The following is a 20585-nucleotide window of genomic DNA, read 5'->3' as shown; positions in this document are numbered from 1 at the left end:
CAACTCATATGAGCCCTGATAAAAACGTTTTGTCTAGTTCATCAACTATCTCCACCACAGACTCCTACAAGCAGCAAGACATCCGAGTCGACATCAGCCCACAACAATAACCGCCAGGGGACAGAGGAACTAGCGTTCCAAACCGAGATAGGAGACGACATTCCAGAGGACGTTAAAGCAGGGCGACCATTGAATCGGCACAGCCCGCACGGCACGCTCAGTACCTACCGCCCATTGAACAACCACCATTAGACAACCACCGCCCACTGAACCCGCATTCTAGATATGCGTAGGCTTGAAAAACGGCTTGGACCATCATTTATTTTAAAGTACTTGGAATATGAGTAGTTCTAATTATAATAATGACTTGCAAACTAGTAGCCAATTTAAGGCTATGGCTCTTTATTTTACTTATAGATTATCTAGAAGTAGGAGAAAATGCTGATAAAATGGTACCTATTTAAGCAAATTCGTAGATATGTACCTAATTTTAAAAAATCTTCCCAAAACTTATGTCACGACCTTTCGGATCATATAAAAATATATCTACTCTGACTCGCCAGACATCATATAAATAAATAAACGCAAACAGACAAATCAACCAACAACCAAAATAAACTACCGTCCACTATTGCTAATCAGGTACTAAAATAGTCGCAGACCATAGAACCTCTCGGCAGGTTTTTGTGGCGGAACAGAGCGTGCCGGACTGGTCGGTCGGTGCCGATTTGATGGGCGGTGGCGTCCGCACGGAGCGCCACCCGTATGTAAATGGCTCCCCCCGTATGTACTCGTACCCGTACATACGGGTACATAATTTACCCGTATGTAAGGAGCTATTTACATCTGTGGCGGTGGGTCATTTGTTTACATACATATCAAACTCTGCCGGTCGTGACGGGCAGGCTGTGCCCAGGAAGTGATGCCACACTCCACACTAAATTGAAAAAAAAAGGACGGAGTGTGGCAGTCTGCCGCGAGAAATTGTACCGGCAACGCCGCCGAGAACTAGCGGGCAAACCCGACAAGGGCTGCCAGGGCACAAACTTAATGAATATACCTGGACTGCCAATTCAATGAAAAGTAAATGAAGTGATGATGTGTCCTTTCGATGTTGGTCACTCTGACAAATTTCAGTTGTGCCTATTGTAGGGAAACAAAACAATTAAAGTTTTTGAGAGGTTATACCCAGACGATATACCCAAGCGTCGTTTACAAATCGCCAAAAACTAGGCAATCCGCTATACTCACAATTGAGAATGTTATTCAGGATCAGTCATATCGAATGATCCTGTCGAGTCGTGATTTTAGAATCCCAATAATGGTTTAAAAACAATGTCAATGAAAAAAATTTAATTTAGTTCGCGACACGTCAAACGTCAGCGTCGTCAACTTCATTACCGTTATTTAATATATTTTTTGTTGGCAACACTAAAAATGTTCAGAGTGACCAACATCAAAAGGACACAACCACTATAAAAATGGCGGCCACCAGGCTGTGGTAATTTTTCGGTATCGTAGCCATATGTATTAGCAGTCCAGGTATATTGTTTTGTTATTAGAATTATATTATAAAAGCACTTACGTTCGGGTTTAATTACAAATTGTTAAGCATATAAATAAAATCTATTGTCTATTAGTGTACATGGCCTTTTATTAATACTTGCAGGGTAGCACAGGGTAGAGGGTAGTCTATAGGTAGCAACACCTGGACTTTCTGGATGTGATAAGGGTGCAATTGGGCTCCACGCTATCACTTGTGACACTTCTGGGACCTGCTGGGCACTTCTGCGGCTCTTAATGGGACTTTTTTCAACGAAAAAAATTCATTAATACTAAATAAACAGTAATAACTAAAAGAAAGTAATGTACTTTTTAACCTTAACATAAAACATTTTAACCCTTTTTGTTTTAATACAAGAAAAATTATCAGTTATCCACTGGTAAAATACATATTCGTGATAAAGCACGTTCCATTTTACCATTAGAAGCCTTAGGGTCCGGACACACATAACCGTAACGAGATGTGATCCATGAATCGGCCGAGTCACGGACGACTATTTACTTGGGTCTAAAGTAAACCAATAAAATTAAATAAGCCCGTCTTCACATAACGATTTACACCCGTGTGACCAAAACGAGACGAGACCGCACCGCGCCGATTTAAATTTGTTTGAATTTTTACTAAATCGGTGTTCAGTTCCACGTGTCAGTTTGTTTGTTTGGTAGACTGTTGTCAGTTTGCGCTTCCGGCATATACTCTACCACGTGCAAGCTACCACACTGTTTAGTAACCTATTTTTCAAATCCCAATTCACTATTTTGAAAACTACTAAATATTTTGCATATATTATAATGTAAGTTGAAAAACACCACGAGTCTTATTAACACGCTGGTAACAAAACACTGCCGTCTATCGGTCAAGTGTGATCTGAGAAATCGTCCACAGTAAATCATCCGTGACATTTCCGACTCACGGATCGTTCTCGTTGCGGTTATGTGTGTCCGGACCTTTAACGGTCACAACCGGAATTTTACTGTCTTTACTTGGATGCACTTCGAGAATTCGCGGCACACCAACTTTCCTTCCTGAATCACATGACCTTGAACAGTCTTCCATTTTGCTTGATTGTAGTCGGAAAGTGCTGAAATCTTGCTGAGTTAAGAAGTCTGTCGACCATTTTGCCCAAAAATACAGTACTGGCGTCATATGCTGATAATTGTTTAATCGAGTAATTTCGCGCAAGTTAGTTTCGAGAAAAGTTGTTAATGAGGAAAAAATTAGAAAATTACCTGGAGTCGGTGCTTGATAATCTATTGAACTGGAGGATCAATGAGTTAACGGTCGGGAGTTAAGGCATGCTTCAATTTGCGTTGTCAAAGTAGTGAAGTTTTCTAATGAAAATACGTGATTACCTAATTCTTTTCAAATCAAATTTGAAAGATTTTAATGCTGCCTCCCAAATACCATTATAATGTGGAGATCTAACAGGAATAAACTTCCATGCGATTGAGATTCTGTTATCAAAAAATTGTTAATTTCAGCGTTTGAATTCTTAACAAAATCGTACATTGTCTTTAGATGATTATTTCCCCCAACAAATGTTAGAAGAGGGAAGTAGCTGTGTTGCTCGAAGGATAATACAAATTAATTATTTTTAATTTTACGCATATAACACCCAACTCATTTCAGTTAGCACTGATGATGGCTCATACGCCGAAAGTGCTCTGCTAAGCTTTTGAAAATAAATTGCTCTGAATACATCTAGTTTGATTAATTTGTAACAACAAATGTTGTTGCAATGTCTGAAGAAAGAGTTAATGGTTTATTTTACTCCTTCAATTTATAAAACGTTTTAAACAGTTAACAAAACATTTGGTTGTTAAATCTATTAATATTTCTAGGTCAAATTTTCTAGCAGGAAAAATTCTATTTTCTGGCAGGAAAATTAAAATAAATTACTCATTTCTTAAACAAAATAGATTTTCTCAAAACCCTTTTCACTATCGTTAAACCTGACAAAATCCAATATTTTGCTCGTAATGTTGCCAGTAATGATTGAGGACTTTCATGTAGATTTTTATTGTTCATCTCGAATCTAACACGTAATAATGTGATGAACTAAAGGTAAATTTATCGGGTGCATTTTAGATAAACTAAGAAATTTAGCATTATTAATTCACCCACCAACTCTTTCTAAAATTGTGTTAAAAAGTGAAAGTTTGCTAACTGTGTGAACTCTAAATTTTTTTAAATTATTATAAATATCTACTTTAAAACATTCTCTTAATACAATATTATTATATTTACCTTAACACTGGATTTAAGTTCTACTATAGATAGAGAACCATAACGGTTTTGTTTAAACGATTATATTAGAATCTGAAAATTAATACAATTATTCTTTATAATTTTAGTATCGATAAATATTTAGGTCTTTTTTCTAGAATATATTGTGATAAAAGGATTTTTTATTAACATTATTCACCTTTGACTAACCAAGAAAGCCCATTCCACCATGATGAAGAAGTTAACAAAATATCTGCATTCTAGTTTTGGAATAGTAAAAAGTTTGAATGGTGCTACTTTGCTTTTTGCACTAAGCTACCTACATTGACCTACTTTGTCATATGACCTACTCTGTCATTGACTCACTCTGATGGGCCCTACAAAGTTCTGGAAATCACCTTAAATCAGGCAGACGGGCTGAGCTGCAACAAATTTAATGGTGGGGATTAGTGACTTTCCACCCATATAAGGAGACGGAAAAGAATGACTGCTGGTATAAATTTCGATAGCTCACATTTATTACAACCCGAACTAACTATTTCTTACAGTTACTTAAACGACAAAGGTGTAATAAAATGATTAAATGTAAAATGTCAAATTAACCCGATAATCTAAAGCACCCCGGAATGGCTTGGAGTCTTTACCGAGTTATGAATTACTACGAGTGTGCGAATGTCTTGCACGGCCGGCTAAATTAGACCGACGTCTCTGACTATTGAAGACCGAGAGTGAATTAATACTAACTAGGTCACACACAAGACGCCACCCGCGTAAAATGTCACATTACAACACAGGTGCGCTTCGATCGCCGTTGTTATGTCTGGCGTCCAAGGACTAGGGGAATATGGTGCAAATTTGAAGCCCTTTGGAGATTTGTAGTATTAAATAGTTTTGGGCTTGACCATATCTCGCCCCTCTTGAAAGGCTCCAGACTTTCAACACCATGACATCTCGATGACACAGTCTTAATCTGGTTACGGATGGTTGTCTTCGTCGGGTAAGGGTAGAACACAAATTTTAGAGGTTGGCCTTCGAAAAGTGCCGGTCTTGGTTCTAACATTGACAACCCTAACAAATCCGTCTTTGCCAGGAAATAGCTCCGTGATTCTGCCTAGAGGCCAATGCATAGGCAGTGTGTTGTCCTCCTTGAGGATGACCATTGTGCCCACCTTCAGAGCTTTGTCACTCCCTGTTTGCCATTTAGGCCTTTGTTGAAGGTTGGACAAGTATTCGTTTTTCCAACGCCGCCAGAATTGTTGGTACATCTTCTGAATTCTTTGATAGTGGCTCAACCGATTCATGGGAACTTCACAAAAGTCTTTATCAGGAATTGTCTTTAATGCACCTCCAATCAGGAAATGAGCAGGCGTGAGGACTTGTAAATCGGTAACATCTGAGGAAAGAGGAATTATAGGACGGGAGTTTAGGATAGCTTCAATTTCAGTCACTAACGTGTAAAAATGCTCAAAAGTTAAGTGCGCATCTCCTGCAACTCTCTTTAAATGGTATTTTGCTGACTTTACAGCGCTTTCCCAGATACCACCGAAGTGTGGTGCTCGCGGTGGGATTAATTCCCAATTTATATAATTTTCCCTGAGAAAATTTAAAATGTGTTCATCTTTATGTAATTTTTGCAATGATTGGTATATCTCACGCAGTTCGCGACGGGCACCTATAAAATTACTACCGTTGTCCGATAACAAAGATTGGCAAATACCTCTTCGCGATATAAATCGTTTTAATGCTGCGAGAAATGTCTCACTAGAAAGATCGGTGCATATTTCAAAATGCACAGCTTTAGTCACTAAACAAATGAATAAGCAAAGATATGACTTAATCATTTGTCTATTTCTGATTTTACTGTTTTTTATAAGGAAAGGTCCAGCAAAATCTACGCCGCTTTTAAGAAACGCGCGGGCAGGTACTACCCTGTGCTCCGGCAAATCTGCCATTTGATTGACTACATTAGGCGTGGGATTTGCCTTGAAACAAGTTACGCAACTTCGTATAAATGCGCGGACGGAGTTTCTCCCATTAACTAACCAAAACCTTTGCCTAACAGCATATAATGTCGCTTGAGCACCGGCGTGAAAGTTCCGTATATGCTCATACTGAATGACAAGTAAAGAAAATGGGTGTTTATTTTTAATAAGCAAGGGGTGTTTATGATCGTGACTTAGATCTGAATTTTTAATTCGCCCCCCTACTCTTAATAAACCACATTTATCTAGATAGGGATTTAGACTTAAAATCTTGCTTTTCTTACTGACTGTCCCGTTTCTGTGTAAATGTTCAATGTCTAACGCAAACATTTGACTTTGCGCTATAAACGTCAATTTTAAAAGTGCGTCTTTAAATTCTTGTACTGTAAGTGGTCCGACTTGAACTTCGTCTAGTCGATTTTGCCTTTTAAAATTTAAATTTTTAATAAAACGCAAAATGTAGGCAAAAACTCTCTGGAGTTTAGGAAAAGATGAAAATCTGACAAAAATATCTGAATCTTCAAAATAGGCTGTCAAAAGTGACACATTTTTATCTTTTCTTTTTTCAGGCAGGTCAGTGACCTTAGTTTCATGAATCTGTAGGTCTTTAGGCCACAAATGAGGCTCTAAAGCCAACCAATGAGGTCCGTCCCACCACAACCGATTTTTTAAAAGAGCATTCGGCGTCGCCCCTCTAGAAATAATGTCGGCAGGGTTATCATGCGTTCTGACGTGTCGCCATTGATTAATGTTTGTCAGCTGTTGCACCTCTGCCACTCTATTCGCTACAAAACTCTTTAAATTAGATGGCTCAGAGTGCAACCAGCACAACACAATAGTTGAGTCTGTCCAATAAAAAATGCTAGACTCGGACAACTCAATTTCTAAAGCCTTAACGGACTTGTCCATTAAACGACTTAAAATTACAGCTCCCATGAGCTCAAGTCTGGGCAATGTTTGGGTCTTTAATGGAGCAATGCGAGCCTTTGCACACAGTAGTGAAACATTACAATTCCCTAAAGAATCGACTGAACGAAGCATTATGCATGCGCCATATGACTTCTCACTGCTATCGCAAAACCCGTGAACTTGTAAATTCACATTGTTCTTTAAAATGGCCTGTCGAGGTATTTTAACCCTAGCTAATGACTTTAATTCTTCACAGAAATTTAAAAATGATTCTCTAATGTTTAGAGGTACAGCCTCATCCCAAGAAAGCGCTAACTTCCATAAGTCCTGCAAAATAAGCTTTGCTTGGATGAGAACTGGGCCTGCTAGTCCCAATGGGTCAAACAACTTACTAATGATACTCAAAATTGCCCGTTTTGTAACTTTAATGAACTGTGGGATTTCAAAGTCTAAAGAAAATCCTAAAAGATCTAACTTTGTATCCCACCAAATGCCCAAAGTTTTTAATTCCTCATTATTAATGATATATTGAAAAATGTCGTGTGTCTCGGCGTCATGCAGGATGCTTGGCTCATTAGATGCCCATTTACGCAATAAAAATGAACCTTTCTCTAAAAGGTCAGAAACCTCCCTTCGCAATCTAATGCAGCCATCAATGGTATCACTACCAGATAAAAAATCATCACAATAAAAGTCTTTTTTTATTGCTCGCGCTGCCAAAGGGAATGTTTCCTCGCTTTCAACCCCCACTTGGTATAAGCATCTAACGGCTAAAAACGATGAGCAAGCCTGTCCATAGGTAACGGTATTAAGCCGATAAATTTTTAAAATGTCTGAGGAGTCAGGCCGCCAAATAATGCGCTGCAGATCTCTTTGACCTTGATCAACCGACACGCACCTAAACATTTTTGCTATGTCAGCAGACACCACGTAGTTATGTTTCCTAAAACGCGTCAATACAGAAAATAAATCATCCTGTACTACGGGTCCTACCTTAAGCACGTCGTTCAAGGATAAGCCTGAACTGCTTTTCGCACTGGCGTCAAAAACTGTACGCAACTTCGTGGTTAAACTCGATTGTTTTAGTACCCCGTGATGCGGCAAATAATAACAGATATTTGGCGTACTTATTTCTGAGTCAAGGACTAATGACATGTGACCCATTTCTATGTACTCTGACATAAACTCAGAATAAAGTTTTTTCAACTCTGGCTCTCTGTTAAGCCTACGCTCTAGCGAATAAAACCGTTTTAATGCCATATCATAGGATTCTCCGAGGTCTGTAAACTTATCACGAAGCGGTAACTTTACAATGAACTGACCGTTAACATCGCGCCTAGTATTTTGAATAAAATGCTCTTCTACTTCCTTTTCTTCCTTAGAAAATATTTTAGGAGCCGTCTGGCACTCCTCAATATGCCAAAAACGCTCTAACTGACCTTGAATATCGGAAGTGTCATGAGAAGTAAAATTGCAATAGTTTTCACGAATGTCTCTCTCTGTGTTTAATGACCCTGACAAAACATAGCCTAGTTTTGTCTCACATAAAATTGGCCCATTCCTGCTTAAATAAATTTTATTATCGCCTAAAAGCTCGTAAAAAATGTCTGCGCCTAAAAGAGCATCAATACCCCCCTGAATATGACATGTAGGATCCGCTAAGACTACATTTTTTGGCAATTTAAAATCAATTAAATTAAATGATGTACAGGGAATATTGCCTGTGATCTTATCAACTACCAAAAAATCCAATGTGGATTGAAAATTATTTAAAGTAGACCCTATTTTAGCCCTTATCTGACCCCGAATATTAATAGCAGAGCCACTTACACCTGTCACAGATGTTTGTGGTCTTTCTAAACTAACACCTAACCGTTTTGCCAGCGCCGTAGTAATAAAATTGCTCATACTACCCGAATCTAAAATGCATCTAGCTTTAATCACTCCGCGTTCCCCTACTGAGCCAATGAAAATAACGGCCGTAGAAAGCAAAGTTTGACGACAGATTTTTTGCGTATCGCCGCGGTCCGTCGTTGACCCTGAGAAAGAAAAACCGTTTAAGTTTTCCGCGGGAGCATCACTATGCGCTGTTGCCATCACTTGCGGCGGTATCTGTGACGATTCGCAATAGGTCGAGACTTGACTAGGACCTTGCTGAAATTCCTGGAATTGACTTGCTGGGTCGTAATGTAAAAGAGTATTGTGTTTTTTATGGCATAATTTGCATTTAGCAGAAGGGCAATTTTTTTCTTCTGTATGGTCATTTTTAAAACAGTTAATGCACAAATTTAATTTTCGTATTTCTGCTTCACGTTTTTTAGGAGACAATTTTAAAAAGTCGCTGCAATTGTAAATTAAATGGCCTTTTTTACAAAAATAGCACGCGAATTTTTTATTATTGGAAGCAAAATGAGAAAATTTCTTGTCATATTTTTCTACCTTATTTTTAAAATGATTGGAATGACTGTTGTAAGGCACTTGTTTTTGTGGCTGCACCTGATCTTGATTTTCTAAGGACTCTAATAATTGACATTTATTAGAAAGAAATGACACAAATTGACTATAAGTGGGGAATTCTTCTGTTGAAGGGCAAATATTCGTGACATGTTGTTCCCACTCTTTTTTTGTTTGAAAATCAAGCTTGGTGGTAACCAAATAAATGATTAATGTGTCCCAACTGTCTGTGGGTTGTTTAAGATTTTTTAGAGAACGCATATGACGTTGCAATTCGTCTAAAAGGTTTCTTAAATTTATTTTATTCGGATCTTTGCCTACCGAAATTAATGGCAAATTAAATAATGACTTCAAATGATGGTTAACCGTTATGCGGTTATTTTGAAACCTGTTACAAAGCAAATCCCAAGCAATCAGGTAGTTATCGTCCGTGGTTTCATAGTGTTCAATAATTCCTTTTACTGAGCCCGTTAAACAACCCTTAAGGTACCTTAATTTGGTATTATTGGGCGTTTTATTGTCTTCATGTATTAAGGCCTTAAAAGCGTCATGAAATTGCGACCAATTTTCCCGTGACCCGTCAAAAGTAGGTAAATTAATGGGTGGTAAATGAATGCGATCTTGGACAGTAAAATGTTGAGGTGAAGGTGAGACATTTGAAGCTGGTTGTTGCGTTTGGGTTTGCTGTAATGACTGCAAAATGAATTTTCTGGCTTTACCCATAGAATCATAAAATTCAGATTCAAATGCCTGCCTTTCCTTTCTGTGATTTTTAATTTTAGTAGAACTTGTGTCCAAAATCTCTAAATCAGTCGAAACCTCATCAAAATCATTATAGGTTTTGTCAATCTTTTCTATGCGGATCTGTAACTCCTCGATTGACTTGACATTAGGATTAAAATCCCCCACGAACTTCGTAAAATTAGCCAATTTTGCTTTGTAGGATTCCCTTGTATTTTTTAAACAAGTAAGTCTCGATTCTTGCTCTTCAGCTGCCATTTTGACTGGACTATTCAATAAAAAATGTCTAAATTAAATAGTTTTTAAGATTTAATGACAGTATGTCAAAACGACAGTTTTAAAAATGGCTTTACTTAAAATGACTTAAATAAATTACTTTGCCTTAAATGACTGGCTAAAATGACTGTTAAAATGCAACAAATGACTTCTGCACATCAGTTTTACTTAATGACTGACTAATGCTTGGCTTAATAAAGCTAATAAAACTTGTAAGCTGTAGGATAGAGATAGACTAAGGAATGAACGACGGGAGGAGGCACAGATTCACTTAGTACGTAAATAAATGGAACAGACTTACAGTTTTGTCATGCTGGCACTAAAAATGGCACTTTGTTCCAGCACAAACACAATGTCTTTAATGTCTTAAATGTCGCGGCGCGAGGATGAATGGCTTGTCCTGGCAACACTGCAATCACGACACTGTCTATAAATGTCCCAGAAAAGTCAGTGTTTTCCCGGTTTCCGTGAAATAATGGCTTTTTCACGTACAAAAATGACGACGAAGGACCATAAAACTACCATCTGGCTCGAAAGACCATAAAATATGGTGGGGATTAGTGACTTTCCACCCATATAAGGAGACGGAAAAGAATGACTGCTGGTATAAATTTCGATAGCTCACATTTATTACAACCCGAACTAACTATTTCTTACAGTTACTTAAACGACAAAGGTGTAATAAAATGATTAAATGTAAAATGTCAAATTAACCCGATAATCTAAAGCACCCCGGAATGGCTTGGAGTCTTTACCGAGTTATGAATTACTACGAGTGTGCGAATGTCTTGCACGGCCGGCTAAATTAGACCGACGTCTCTGACTATTGAAGACCGAGAGTGAATTAATACTAACTAGGTCACACACAAGACGCCACCCGCGTAAAATGTCACATTACAACACAGGTGCGCTTCGATCGCCGTTGTTATGTCTGGCGTCCAAGGACTAGGGGAATATGGTGCAAATTTGAAGCCCTTTGGAGATTTGTAGTATTAAATAGTTTTGGGCTTGACCATTTAACCAGAGAAGGATTTGACATTCGATGAATTTACGACCCATCGTTCTGATGTCATCGTTCTCTACAAACAGTCAGAACGGCGTGACCTGTGAAGTGCAGGACGACCTGTTACAAATTGTGTGGCTCAGAATTAGCAAGCAAATGTCTGTAGAGAAAGCCGAGGTTTTCCGCAGAAAGTTAGGAAAAGTTCAAAAGCTGCATCGCTCCAACCTCAGAGTGGGGCAAGCACTTAAGATAACTGAATGAAGAGCATGGTAGAAAGATTCTCTACCTGATTACCAGAAGCGTCACATCAGAAGCAAACCTCTAAATGTTTGGGACACTTTGTGCTCTCTAAAGGAGGAGTTTCTTGCCGAAGACTTGAAAAGGCTGGCAGAGGTATCACATTTATTCATTCATTATCATAATGAGTATTTTAAAAAATCATACCAAAAGATTCTTTAGTTTTCACGATTTTGTGCCTAAGTCTGTCCCTTTTCGCTTATTTTTGTATTTTTGTGTTGTTTTGTATTATTTTTCTGTTGTAATTTCAAGCTTTTACCGGTAAAAGGAGAAATATTAAGCAAAAAATGGAAATATATTCCCGTGAACAAAATTAATTTTATTAAATGGTATTTAAGAGCCTATAGTGTATGCGATTTAGTTTTGAGTCCGGTCAATCCAATGAAGAAACTTTAAACGTTCTAGCTGGAAATGTAGGTCCTAATTATAACAGGACTCTGGAAATGGAAAATGGAAACATAATGGAATATCAAAAGAGAGTTTAATGGCTTATACTTATTTTAATTTTTTTACTGCAATTTGCTAAGCTTTAAAATACAATATCATTCACTTTTTTATGGTGTCTTTTCAAACTTTAATAATTAATATTAAAAAATGATTGACATAAAGGCTGGAGCTTTAGGTGCATATTGATAATTCAACTGCTGATATAAAATCAGCTTTTCATTTACAAAATTATTAACAAGCAATGCAGCTATTTTTCTCTCCTTAATATGTAATTTTATTTGGGTTTTGTGCTAACATGGTTATGAGATGACATGGTGTTCAAAAAACTGAAGTCTGAAGCTAAAAAAAACTTTATACACCATCTTTAAAGTTGAAAATCTTGCAGCCAGATTGCAATAAATGTTAACTAGCCCCATAGTATGATTCAAACTGGATTAAATCACTTTAAAAATCAAAACCAAATATTAAGTAAAAAAAGGACCAGTCTAAAAAGATCAGTTAATGGTTGAATGCTGGATTCTTGTGTTCAGAATATTTTTTTTTCCCTTAAGCAAACATATAGTTGTGGACAAGTATTTCAAAATAAAAAACTCATAACTGTAATAAATCTTTACACCAAAATGAAAATGATATCGGAAATAAGAAAAACATCTGTTACAAAAATGCGTAATTTTACATACAGTGGTGGCCAAAAAACCAGAGTATTAGAATAATTGCTAAAATAGCTCAATTTTTGAACAAGCTATACAATGGCATAAACACTATATTCACAACAACCCAAGGACTTATGTTTAGCTTAATCGGAAATTTTGGCATTCTTATTTCATAAATTCTTTTTTAAATACATTCCTAATAAGTAACACCATTTAAATTCCATATTTTTGTTATCAATTGTCTTCAACTTCTTTTTGTGATAAGCTCTTTTCCTAAATTTAGTGAACGGATACAATTTTAACAATGGGTCGCTCAAATCATTGTACTCCTGAAGAAAGCAGATTAATAATTCAGTTACGCAGTGCAAATAGAAGTTACAAATTTATTTGCAATGCTCTCAAAATATCATCATTGATTTCTAAAGTTTTAAGGGTACAACATGTAATAAACGGCCAGAAATTCGAGGTAGTTCAAGAAGAAGTACCGAAATTAGATAAAATCATTGCATGAGGTACACAGACCCATTTTTGACATCTTTTGCAATAAAAAGAAACTGAAATTAGATATTAGTACAAGAACCATAAGAAGATATCAGGAGACAATCTTCATGGTAGGGTTGCACGAACAGTACCATTTTTCAACAAAAAAATGTCCAATTTTATCGAAAAAAAAAAACATCTACATGGAGGGTCGCAGTCTTCACCCCTCAAAATGGGAGTCATATAAAAATTTTATTTCTCAAATTTTTCACTTTTAAAAAAGAGTTCACTGAAACTCATTTTTCTTTCACTTTTATGCATGCCTAATGATTTTTTCACTTTTATGCCCTCCACATGCAAAAAAGTGGTCTTATTTTAAATGGTGATTTAATTTACCAGCTTTTAAAACCAATTTTACTAGAAAATTACTCAAAATAATAAACCGAAAACTTTGACTTTGATGAAAAATGTGGTAAAATTCTGTGTATATTGTCAGTAATTATGCTTTAACTTAAAAACCAGGCCCTTAACATGTCTTTATTTTCTTCTAGTTTGCAATAAGCTATGCTAACCAATAACCATCAAATTATTACCGCCACTGAAGGTTAATAGTTTACGTAAATGGCCTGCAAAAGGAAGTAACAATTAACAAAAATAGAGTCCATATACTTATGCACCTAATATTTCATTAGGTCGTCAGGGAGAGGAGTATTTTTCGATAAAGAGATGTAAGTGCGACGTGAATTAAAAAATTTAATTCACAAAATTTGCTCAAACTGGTCACCATTGTTCTGATGGCAAGTTTGCTCTATTGCCCTCAATCCAACCTGCTGACTAGCATCATTTCTCAACCGTTCTTAATTTCCTCAGCTGTAGCCATATTCCTTTGAAGAAGCTCTTACTTGGTTTCTGGAACTTTCTGTTTCATAGTTCCCAAAAAAAAAGAAATGCAGTTAGAAATCCAATGGAGTTAAATCGGGAGAACAAGGTGATCAGGTGATTATACCAATCAATGGCACATAATTTACTAATATGTGCCCTCAAGGTGTGCCCTTACCTGTCCCTGACGTAGAATATCCCACTCCCTTAATGCCTTAATGATTTTTATTTGTTAGCATAGCTTATTGCTTACAAACTAGAAGCAAAAAAAAAAGTTTTATTAGGGGCCTGGTTTTTAAGTTAAGCATAAAAACTGAAAAAATGCACACAATTTTACATTTTTCGTCAAAATCAAAGTTTTTTATGACTTTGGGTAATTTCTTAGTAAAATTGGTTTTAAAAGCTAGTAAATTTAATCACATTTCAAAAATGAGTTTCAGTGAACTCGCAAAAACTCAAGAAATAAAAGTTTGATATGGCTCCCATTCAGAGGGGTGAAGAGTGCAACCCGTATTTATATGTTTTTTTTGTTGATAAAATTAAATGTACAACACATCTATAAAGTATCGGAAATCGAACACACTGTATATTATTTGAATAAAATATTATTTGAATATATTTTGAGACTTACTATTTTATTTTCAAGACCCTGCCTGCTTTTTAACAAAATAACTGTTAAGGAAATAAAATAAAATAGTAATAACTTTTTTTTTATCATCCATGAAAAATCTCCTTTACTGTTATTTTTTGCCCATAGCTGTATATATACTATATAAAAAAATTATTTAATATTCTCTATTTCAAAAATGTCTATTTTTCCTATATTTCATTAATTTCCTTAGGCACTAGGATTTTAAAGGATTATTCATTTTCAGAAATCTGTCTATCTATTTCCCAAATCTTATTACTCAATAAATTTGAATCAATTTTTAAAATATGATAAAAGAAAGACTAGAAAAATATGATTGTTAGTTATTAGAAAATCTAATGTTTATTTTTGATGTGGTTCCTACCACAAATGCTTATTATAAGCAGAGAAAAAACTATGAATAATCAATAGAAATAAAAGTTTCACTTTTACTAAGTGAAAGTATTTTATGTGATGATATAAATATAATAATAAAAAATAACCCATTATTGGAGAATACTTGTCGAGGAAATGTAGTTATTTCTGCCCAGGAAGTCAATGCAGCTGTGATGCAGTCCCAAAAGCAAAATTGTATGCAGAACATTCAGCAGCTTGCAGAGACGCCCAAAGAAAATACTTGGTTTACTGCAGGGCCCAGAAATACCGTCGTAGAAGATTTGTTGTAGGGCGAGGGACGGAAGCAACAAATGTTCAAGCGATCCCCAAATACACATCTCCATGTAACTAGACTAGCACCACATACCAAGCCAGAAGACCTGAAGAAGAACCTATTACCCAATTTTCCTGAAGTATCTTGTGAATCAATGCAGTCTAAACCCCCAGATGCGTATTCCTCTTTTAAGGTGACTATCAATCAAGAGAACTTTCGGAAAGCCTGGAACAAAGAAGTTTGGCCCAACGGAGCTGTCATATCTCGGTTTTTCACCAAGAGGAGGGTGCCACCAGAACAATAGGAGGACCCTCTCAAAGTAATCTAACTACATCAAGGCAGTTGACAATCTACTATCAGAATGTACGTGGATTAAGAATCAAAACAAATGCATTATATACAGCAACTTTGTCGGAATGTTATGATGTAATTGCATTTAGCGAGACATGGTTAAATGAGAACATATTTAACTCAGAGCTCCTAGATGAGAGATATACAGTGCTCCGTAAGGACAGAATTGGCCAAAGGGGAGGAGGAGTCCTTATTGCACCCAAGAAGGAACTGCCTTATGAAATTGTAAATGCCGTCTGTGATAGTGACTGTCTGATACTTAAAGTAAGTATTAAAAATATATCTGTTTATTTGTCTGTTGTTTATTTTATAACAAATTCCACTGTTTTAATGTATGAAAAATATTTTAACCTTTTTGAGGAAATTTTACTCTTAGAAAACGTAAATGTGATATTGCTAGGAGATTTTAATTTGGCTTATTTTAATAATTGTAATTATACAGATTATGATAAAAATGTCCTGATGCAGCAATTTCTTAATATGTATAATCTATGCCAAGTAAATAATATTCCTAATTTAATGAACAGATCTTTAGATCTTTCACTAACTAATATGGAAAAATGCACAGTATCGAGACCAAGTGACGCTTTATTATCTGAAGATGCTTACCACGCTGCTCTTAATTTACAATTTAATCTGAGGATTGTACAAAATAAAACAATTAATAAGAAGACTTATACATACAACTATGCAAAAGGTAACTTCTTTACTCTTTATAGATCACTTTCTGATATTGCAACTGGTCTATGGTGTTTAAATGCTATGATGTTTGTATGGGGTTTAATACATTTTATAAACTAATATACCAATTTCTGGACATTTCAATTCCAAAAACAAAGATAAAATCCAACACTGCAGGGAAATTTCCAATAAGGTTCTCTCTTGATTTAAAACATAAAATTAAAAAGAAGAATAAGCTTCACTGTCAGTTGAGTAAGCAAGTGAGCCCAGAATGCGTTGAATATCAGCACCTTAGAGCTGAAATAAAAAATCAAACAAAATATGAATATAATTTGTACAAAACTTCAATTGAAAAAAATTTAGCTGCTGATCCAAGAGCATTTTGGGCTTTCTTTAAATCTAAAGAGTGCAGGAGTACAGGTATACCAGTGGCCATGACCTTAAATAATGCCAATTTCAATAAACCCCTTGATATTGCAAATGCTTTTGCCCAATATTCTGTATTTAGCACAGCTGGCTGTTCCGATCATCACATAAATAATAAAGAATGGGGAACTTTCGTTTTCAAAAAAATTTATGAGAGTGATGTAAATGCTATTAAGAAACTTAAACCTAAAAAATCTACCGGCCCAGATGAAATTCCTTCTTATATCTATAAAGGTTGTGCTGAGCTTTTAACAAAACCCCTAGTGTATCTTTTCAACATGTCAATTGAACAGGAATCCTTTCCAGATATTTTAAAGTTATCAATGACCTCACCAATTCATAAAAAAGACAAGAAAAATGATATATCAAATTATAGGCCTATTCATCTCTTAAATTGTTTATCTAAAATTTTTGAAAATATTCTCTATGATAATTTATATGAACATGTTAAACATAAAATTAACAAGTGTCAGCATGGTTTTGTTAATGATAAATCCACAGTGACAAATTGTGTATCCTCTCAGAACAAATCTCTAAGGCAATTGAGTCTAAGTAGCAGTTAGATGTGCTATACACCGATTGTGAGAAGGCATTTGACAAGGTAGATCACTGTGTGCTTTAAATAAATTGGTTGGCTTTGGTTTTTCTAAAAAAGCTTGTAATTTCATGAAATCTTATTTATCTGGGAGAAATAACGTGGTTAAGATTGGTAATTTTCTATCAGATCAATATATGTCAACCTCAGGTGTTCCCCAGGGTAGCAAGCTTGGTCCCTTGCTTTTTGTTCTTTTTATTAATGACCTGCCTGATTGTGTCTCCTCATCTGTAAGTCTGATGTATGCTGATGATTTTAAACTATTTAAAACTATTGCTGTCAGGGAAGATGCTGTAAAATTAAAAAATGACCTATGTTCTGTGGTTGATCGGTTCAAGATTAATAAGATGCCCTTAAATGTTCAAAAATGTGCTGTGGTCACTTTCACTCGTAAAGTTAACTATTTTCTTGAAGACTACTATATTGATAGTACCAAAATTCTTAGAAAAAACTTTATTAGAGATTTGGGAGTAACTTTTCAGACTAATATGAAATTTAATTGTCACTACAGTGAAATAGTTAATAAGGCTTACCGTTCTTTGGGTTTTCTAACAAGAAACAGTAAAAATTTTAAAGTCAGCACTTTCATTAAACTTTATAATGCCCTTGTTAGGCCACATATGGAGTATGCCTCTACTATCTGGTCACCTGAAGCATCATCTCATTCAGACATGATTGAGAAGATACAGAAAAGATTTTTAAGATTTCTGTATGTCAGAAAGAACTAAGAATACCCATACATGCTGTCATACAGGGCAATGTTAAAAACGTTTGACTTCCAGATGCTCTGTACCAGAAGGCAGAATCGGGCAGTCATTTTTATATATTTCATTGTAAATAATGTTAAATACTTGAGCTATGATCTAATTGAATACATTTCTTTTAAGACACCAAAGACTAGATTAAGAATAACTAATAGAGAGCTTTTTTATATAAATAATTTTATTACTATCTCCAATCAATAATATGTTAAGGATTTGTAACAATGTCTTAAATGGCTTTGAAGATGTAGATATATTTAATATCAGGGTTAAGGAAATTAGGAGGTTGCTTGAGCATCGGGACATAGTTTAGGACTCATGTTTTACTTTTTTCTTCTTATCTTTTTTTTTTCTCTTAGGTTTAGTGTTATTGTTGTGAAATTATTTTAATATGTTTTTTGTTTGTTTTTTTTTCCTGTTATAGGCTTTACATGTAATTACTATTACCCGATTTATATTGTTTGTAAAGTTTTTTGAATAAATAAATAAATAGCTACAAAAACTAATTCACAAATGTTTTTTGAGCTCTACTCCTATCCTCATCTAAAGCTTTGCAATTGAGACATTTTCTTTGAATGTGAAATAGTTGTCAATTAAAACCTTTATTGAGAATCAAATCATACTATCATTCATACAAATCATACTAACTTAGTGATGTGTATCAAAAGATTTGTGTTTTTTATTAGAAATCTAAATAATAGATGACAACAAAACATTGTACCTAAGCTCACTAGGTCCTTACAGAAAGAATTTATTTTTTCATGAAATTTATAAATACATGCAAGATTTACTTTTTACCTTGTTTAAAGTGTTTTTATTTTGTATGTTCTATGTTTATTACACAAAAGTGCGCCTTTCATTATTAAATAGACCTTTTACTTAAATATTTATTAGAGTATTTCTAAACAGTTTAAATGTATTTAATTTTTTTGTAATGCTTTGGCAATGTATATGTATATGTTTTTATTTTGAGTAATGGTTTTTTACATTCATCTATTTGTAATACCTAAATTGCTTGATAATATACTTCGAATAATCTAAAACATCCCATATCTTATAAGACTATTGCAATACAATTTTATGTGAATACAAGAGTTTTTACGATTCTTATGAGTTGATAGACAAATGAGATTTGTATCATTGGTTTGAATCATATGAATATGACCCATGTCTAATGTGAAACTAAACATTCATTTCAAACTATCACATAATTTACCTGTCATATTGATAATAATTTTTTGGCAGAAGCCATAGCATAAAAATAAAACAGAGTTTTCCACCACATTTGTTGCTAAAGCAGGAATGGTTCCAGCATACAGGCCTCTACAAATTCCATCTTGAATATATGTTTTTTTGAAACAATCTACCATGTTTGTGTATAATGATGGAAATGTTTGCATTTTTACTTTTACTGTGTCCAGTGGTTGACCCACATATACAAGAGCAATTCCTCCTAAAAAGTAGTTTAATTTAAATAGGTATAAAGGTTTAAAAAATGTTTAAAATTACCTAAACACCCTGATGTGAAATCAATTATCCCATCTTTTAAGTGGTGTTGTGAAGTTTCAATTTGATGATTTAAACTTAACTTTTCTTCCAACATCTCTACTAAAACTAGAAACACAACTCTTTTCTATACTTCTTATCTAGATTTCACTGACCCAAGGCTAAAATTTTTGATAAAATAATCACATTCATTCTCATAAGATTATCAATACTGAAGATTAGGCAATCAATTCCTCTTAAAAAATGTATTATACTTCATTAGAATTAATAAAATATTTATTTATAAATCAAAATCAAGGAGAGATGTAAATTGTAAATTGACGATATTAAGAGGAATACTAGTTCACAAGACACAAACACTAGGTTTGTTTTCTGATTCCCTATAAGGAAGATGATTACGAATCAAATAAGGAAGATTTATGTTTGTATGATTATATAAAACATAAGATAAAAATATGAATGGGAATATTAATTGTAACATTCATTGATTACTTATGTACATTCTAGATAATACTTGATTTCGGCAACTTTGGTTGGTTTTTATTTTATTTAGGTTATCTGTTTTGTTTTGTTCCTGTAAAGCACAGAACACAAATATAGAGAAATGCGAGTTGCCGGAAATAAATTTTGGCCCTCTACTGAAGGTGAACTAATTCGAACTAATTTTGACATTTATAACCGTTGACTGACGCCCGTATGCACCGTATATACTTAATCTGGATTATGGGTTTAAGTTCGCTTAGTTCGAAAATTTGTGATGCACCGTATGAAAAGAATCGTTTAAGATCCATGGAAAAGGAAGGTTTAGTTCCGCGATTAACTGGTTTCTAACCTAACTTATGTTTTGTTGTGGTTTCCTGATTTGTTCTGTTTGCTTGAATTGAAAATATTGTTAATAAAATTGGTGCCATACCGCATGTCTTTTAGTTTACTGTCTACCCATATCACTTTTATAAAATGGATTTCGAAGCTGAACTGTTTGTGGATGATGACCAAGAAATGCTGGATATTATCAATTTCGATTTTCCTCGACGAAACTATGAAAGAAGTGAATAT

At 34.9% G+C, this 20585-nt stretch overlaps 1 protein-coding gene across 2 annotated transcripts in view; it reads right to left on the bottom strand.

Annotated features, from left to right (window-relative positions):
- The window catches only part of LOC126741713 (mitochondrial ornithine transporter 1), a 75139-nt gene extending 55095 nt beyond the window's left edge, over positions 1-20044 (bottom strand). Inside the window, exons 1-3 of one of the 2 annotated variants that reach the window (XM_050448256.1) lie at positions 20030-20044; positions 19533-19690; positions 19240-19476 (exon numbers count right to left, since the gene is read on the bottom strand). In XM_050448256.1, coding sequence (XP_050304213.1) covers positions 19240-19476; positions 19533-19626 — 331 coding nt within the window. In that variant the 5' untranslated portion in view covers positions 19627-19690; positions 20030-20044. Of the gene's footprint in view, positions 1-19239; positions 19477-19532; positions 19983-20029 lie in introns of those variants that run through there. The other variant, XM_050448255.1, reaches the window with a different exon arrangement.
- Positions 20045-20585: the final 541 nt, after the last annotated feature.

This window comes from Anthonomus grandis, chromosome 10 (genome assembly GCF_022605725.1).
Source record: "Anthonomus grandis grandis chromosome 10, icAntGran1.3, whole genome shotgun sequence".
Lineage (NCBI taxonomy): Eukaryota > Metazoa > Arthropoda > Insecta > Coleoptera > Curculionidae > Anthonomus > Anthonomus grandis.
Note: the sequence above shows the minus strand (reverse complement) of the source record. Positions and strands in the feature narration are given on the sequence as shown.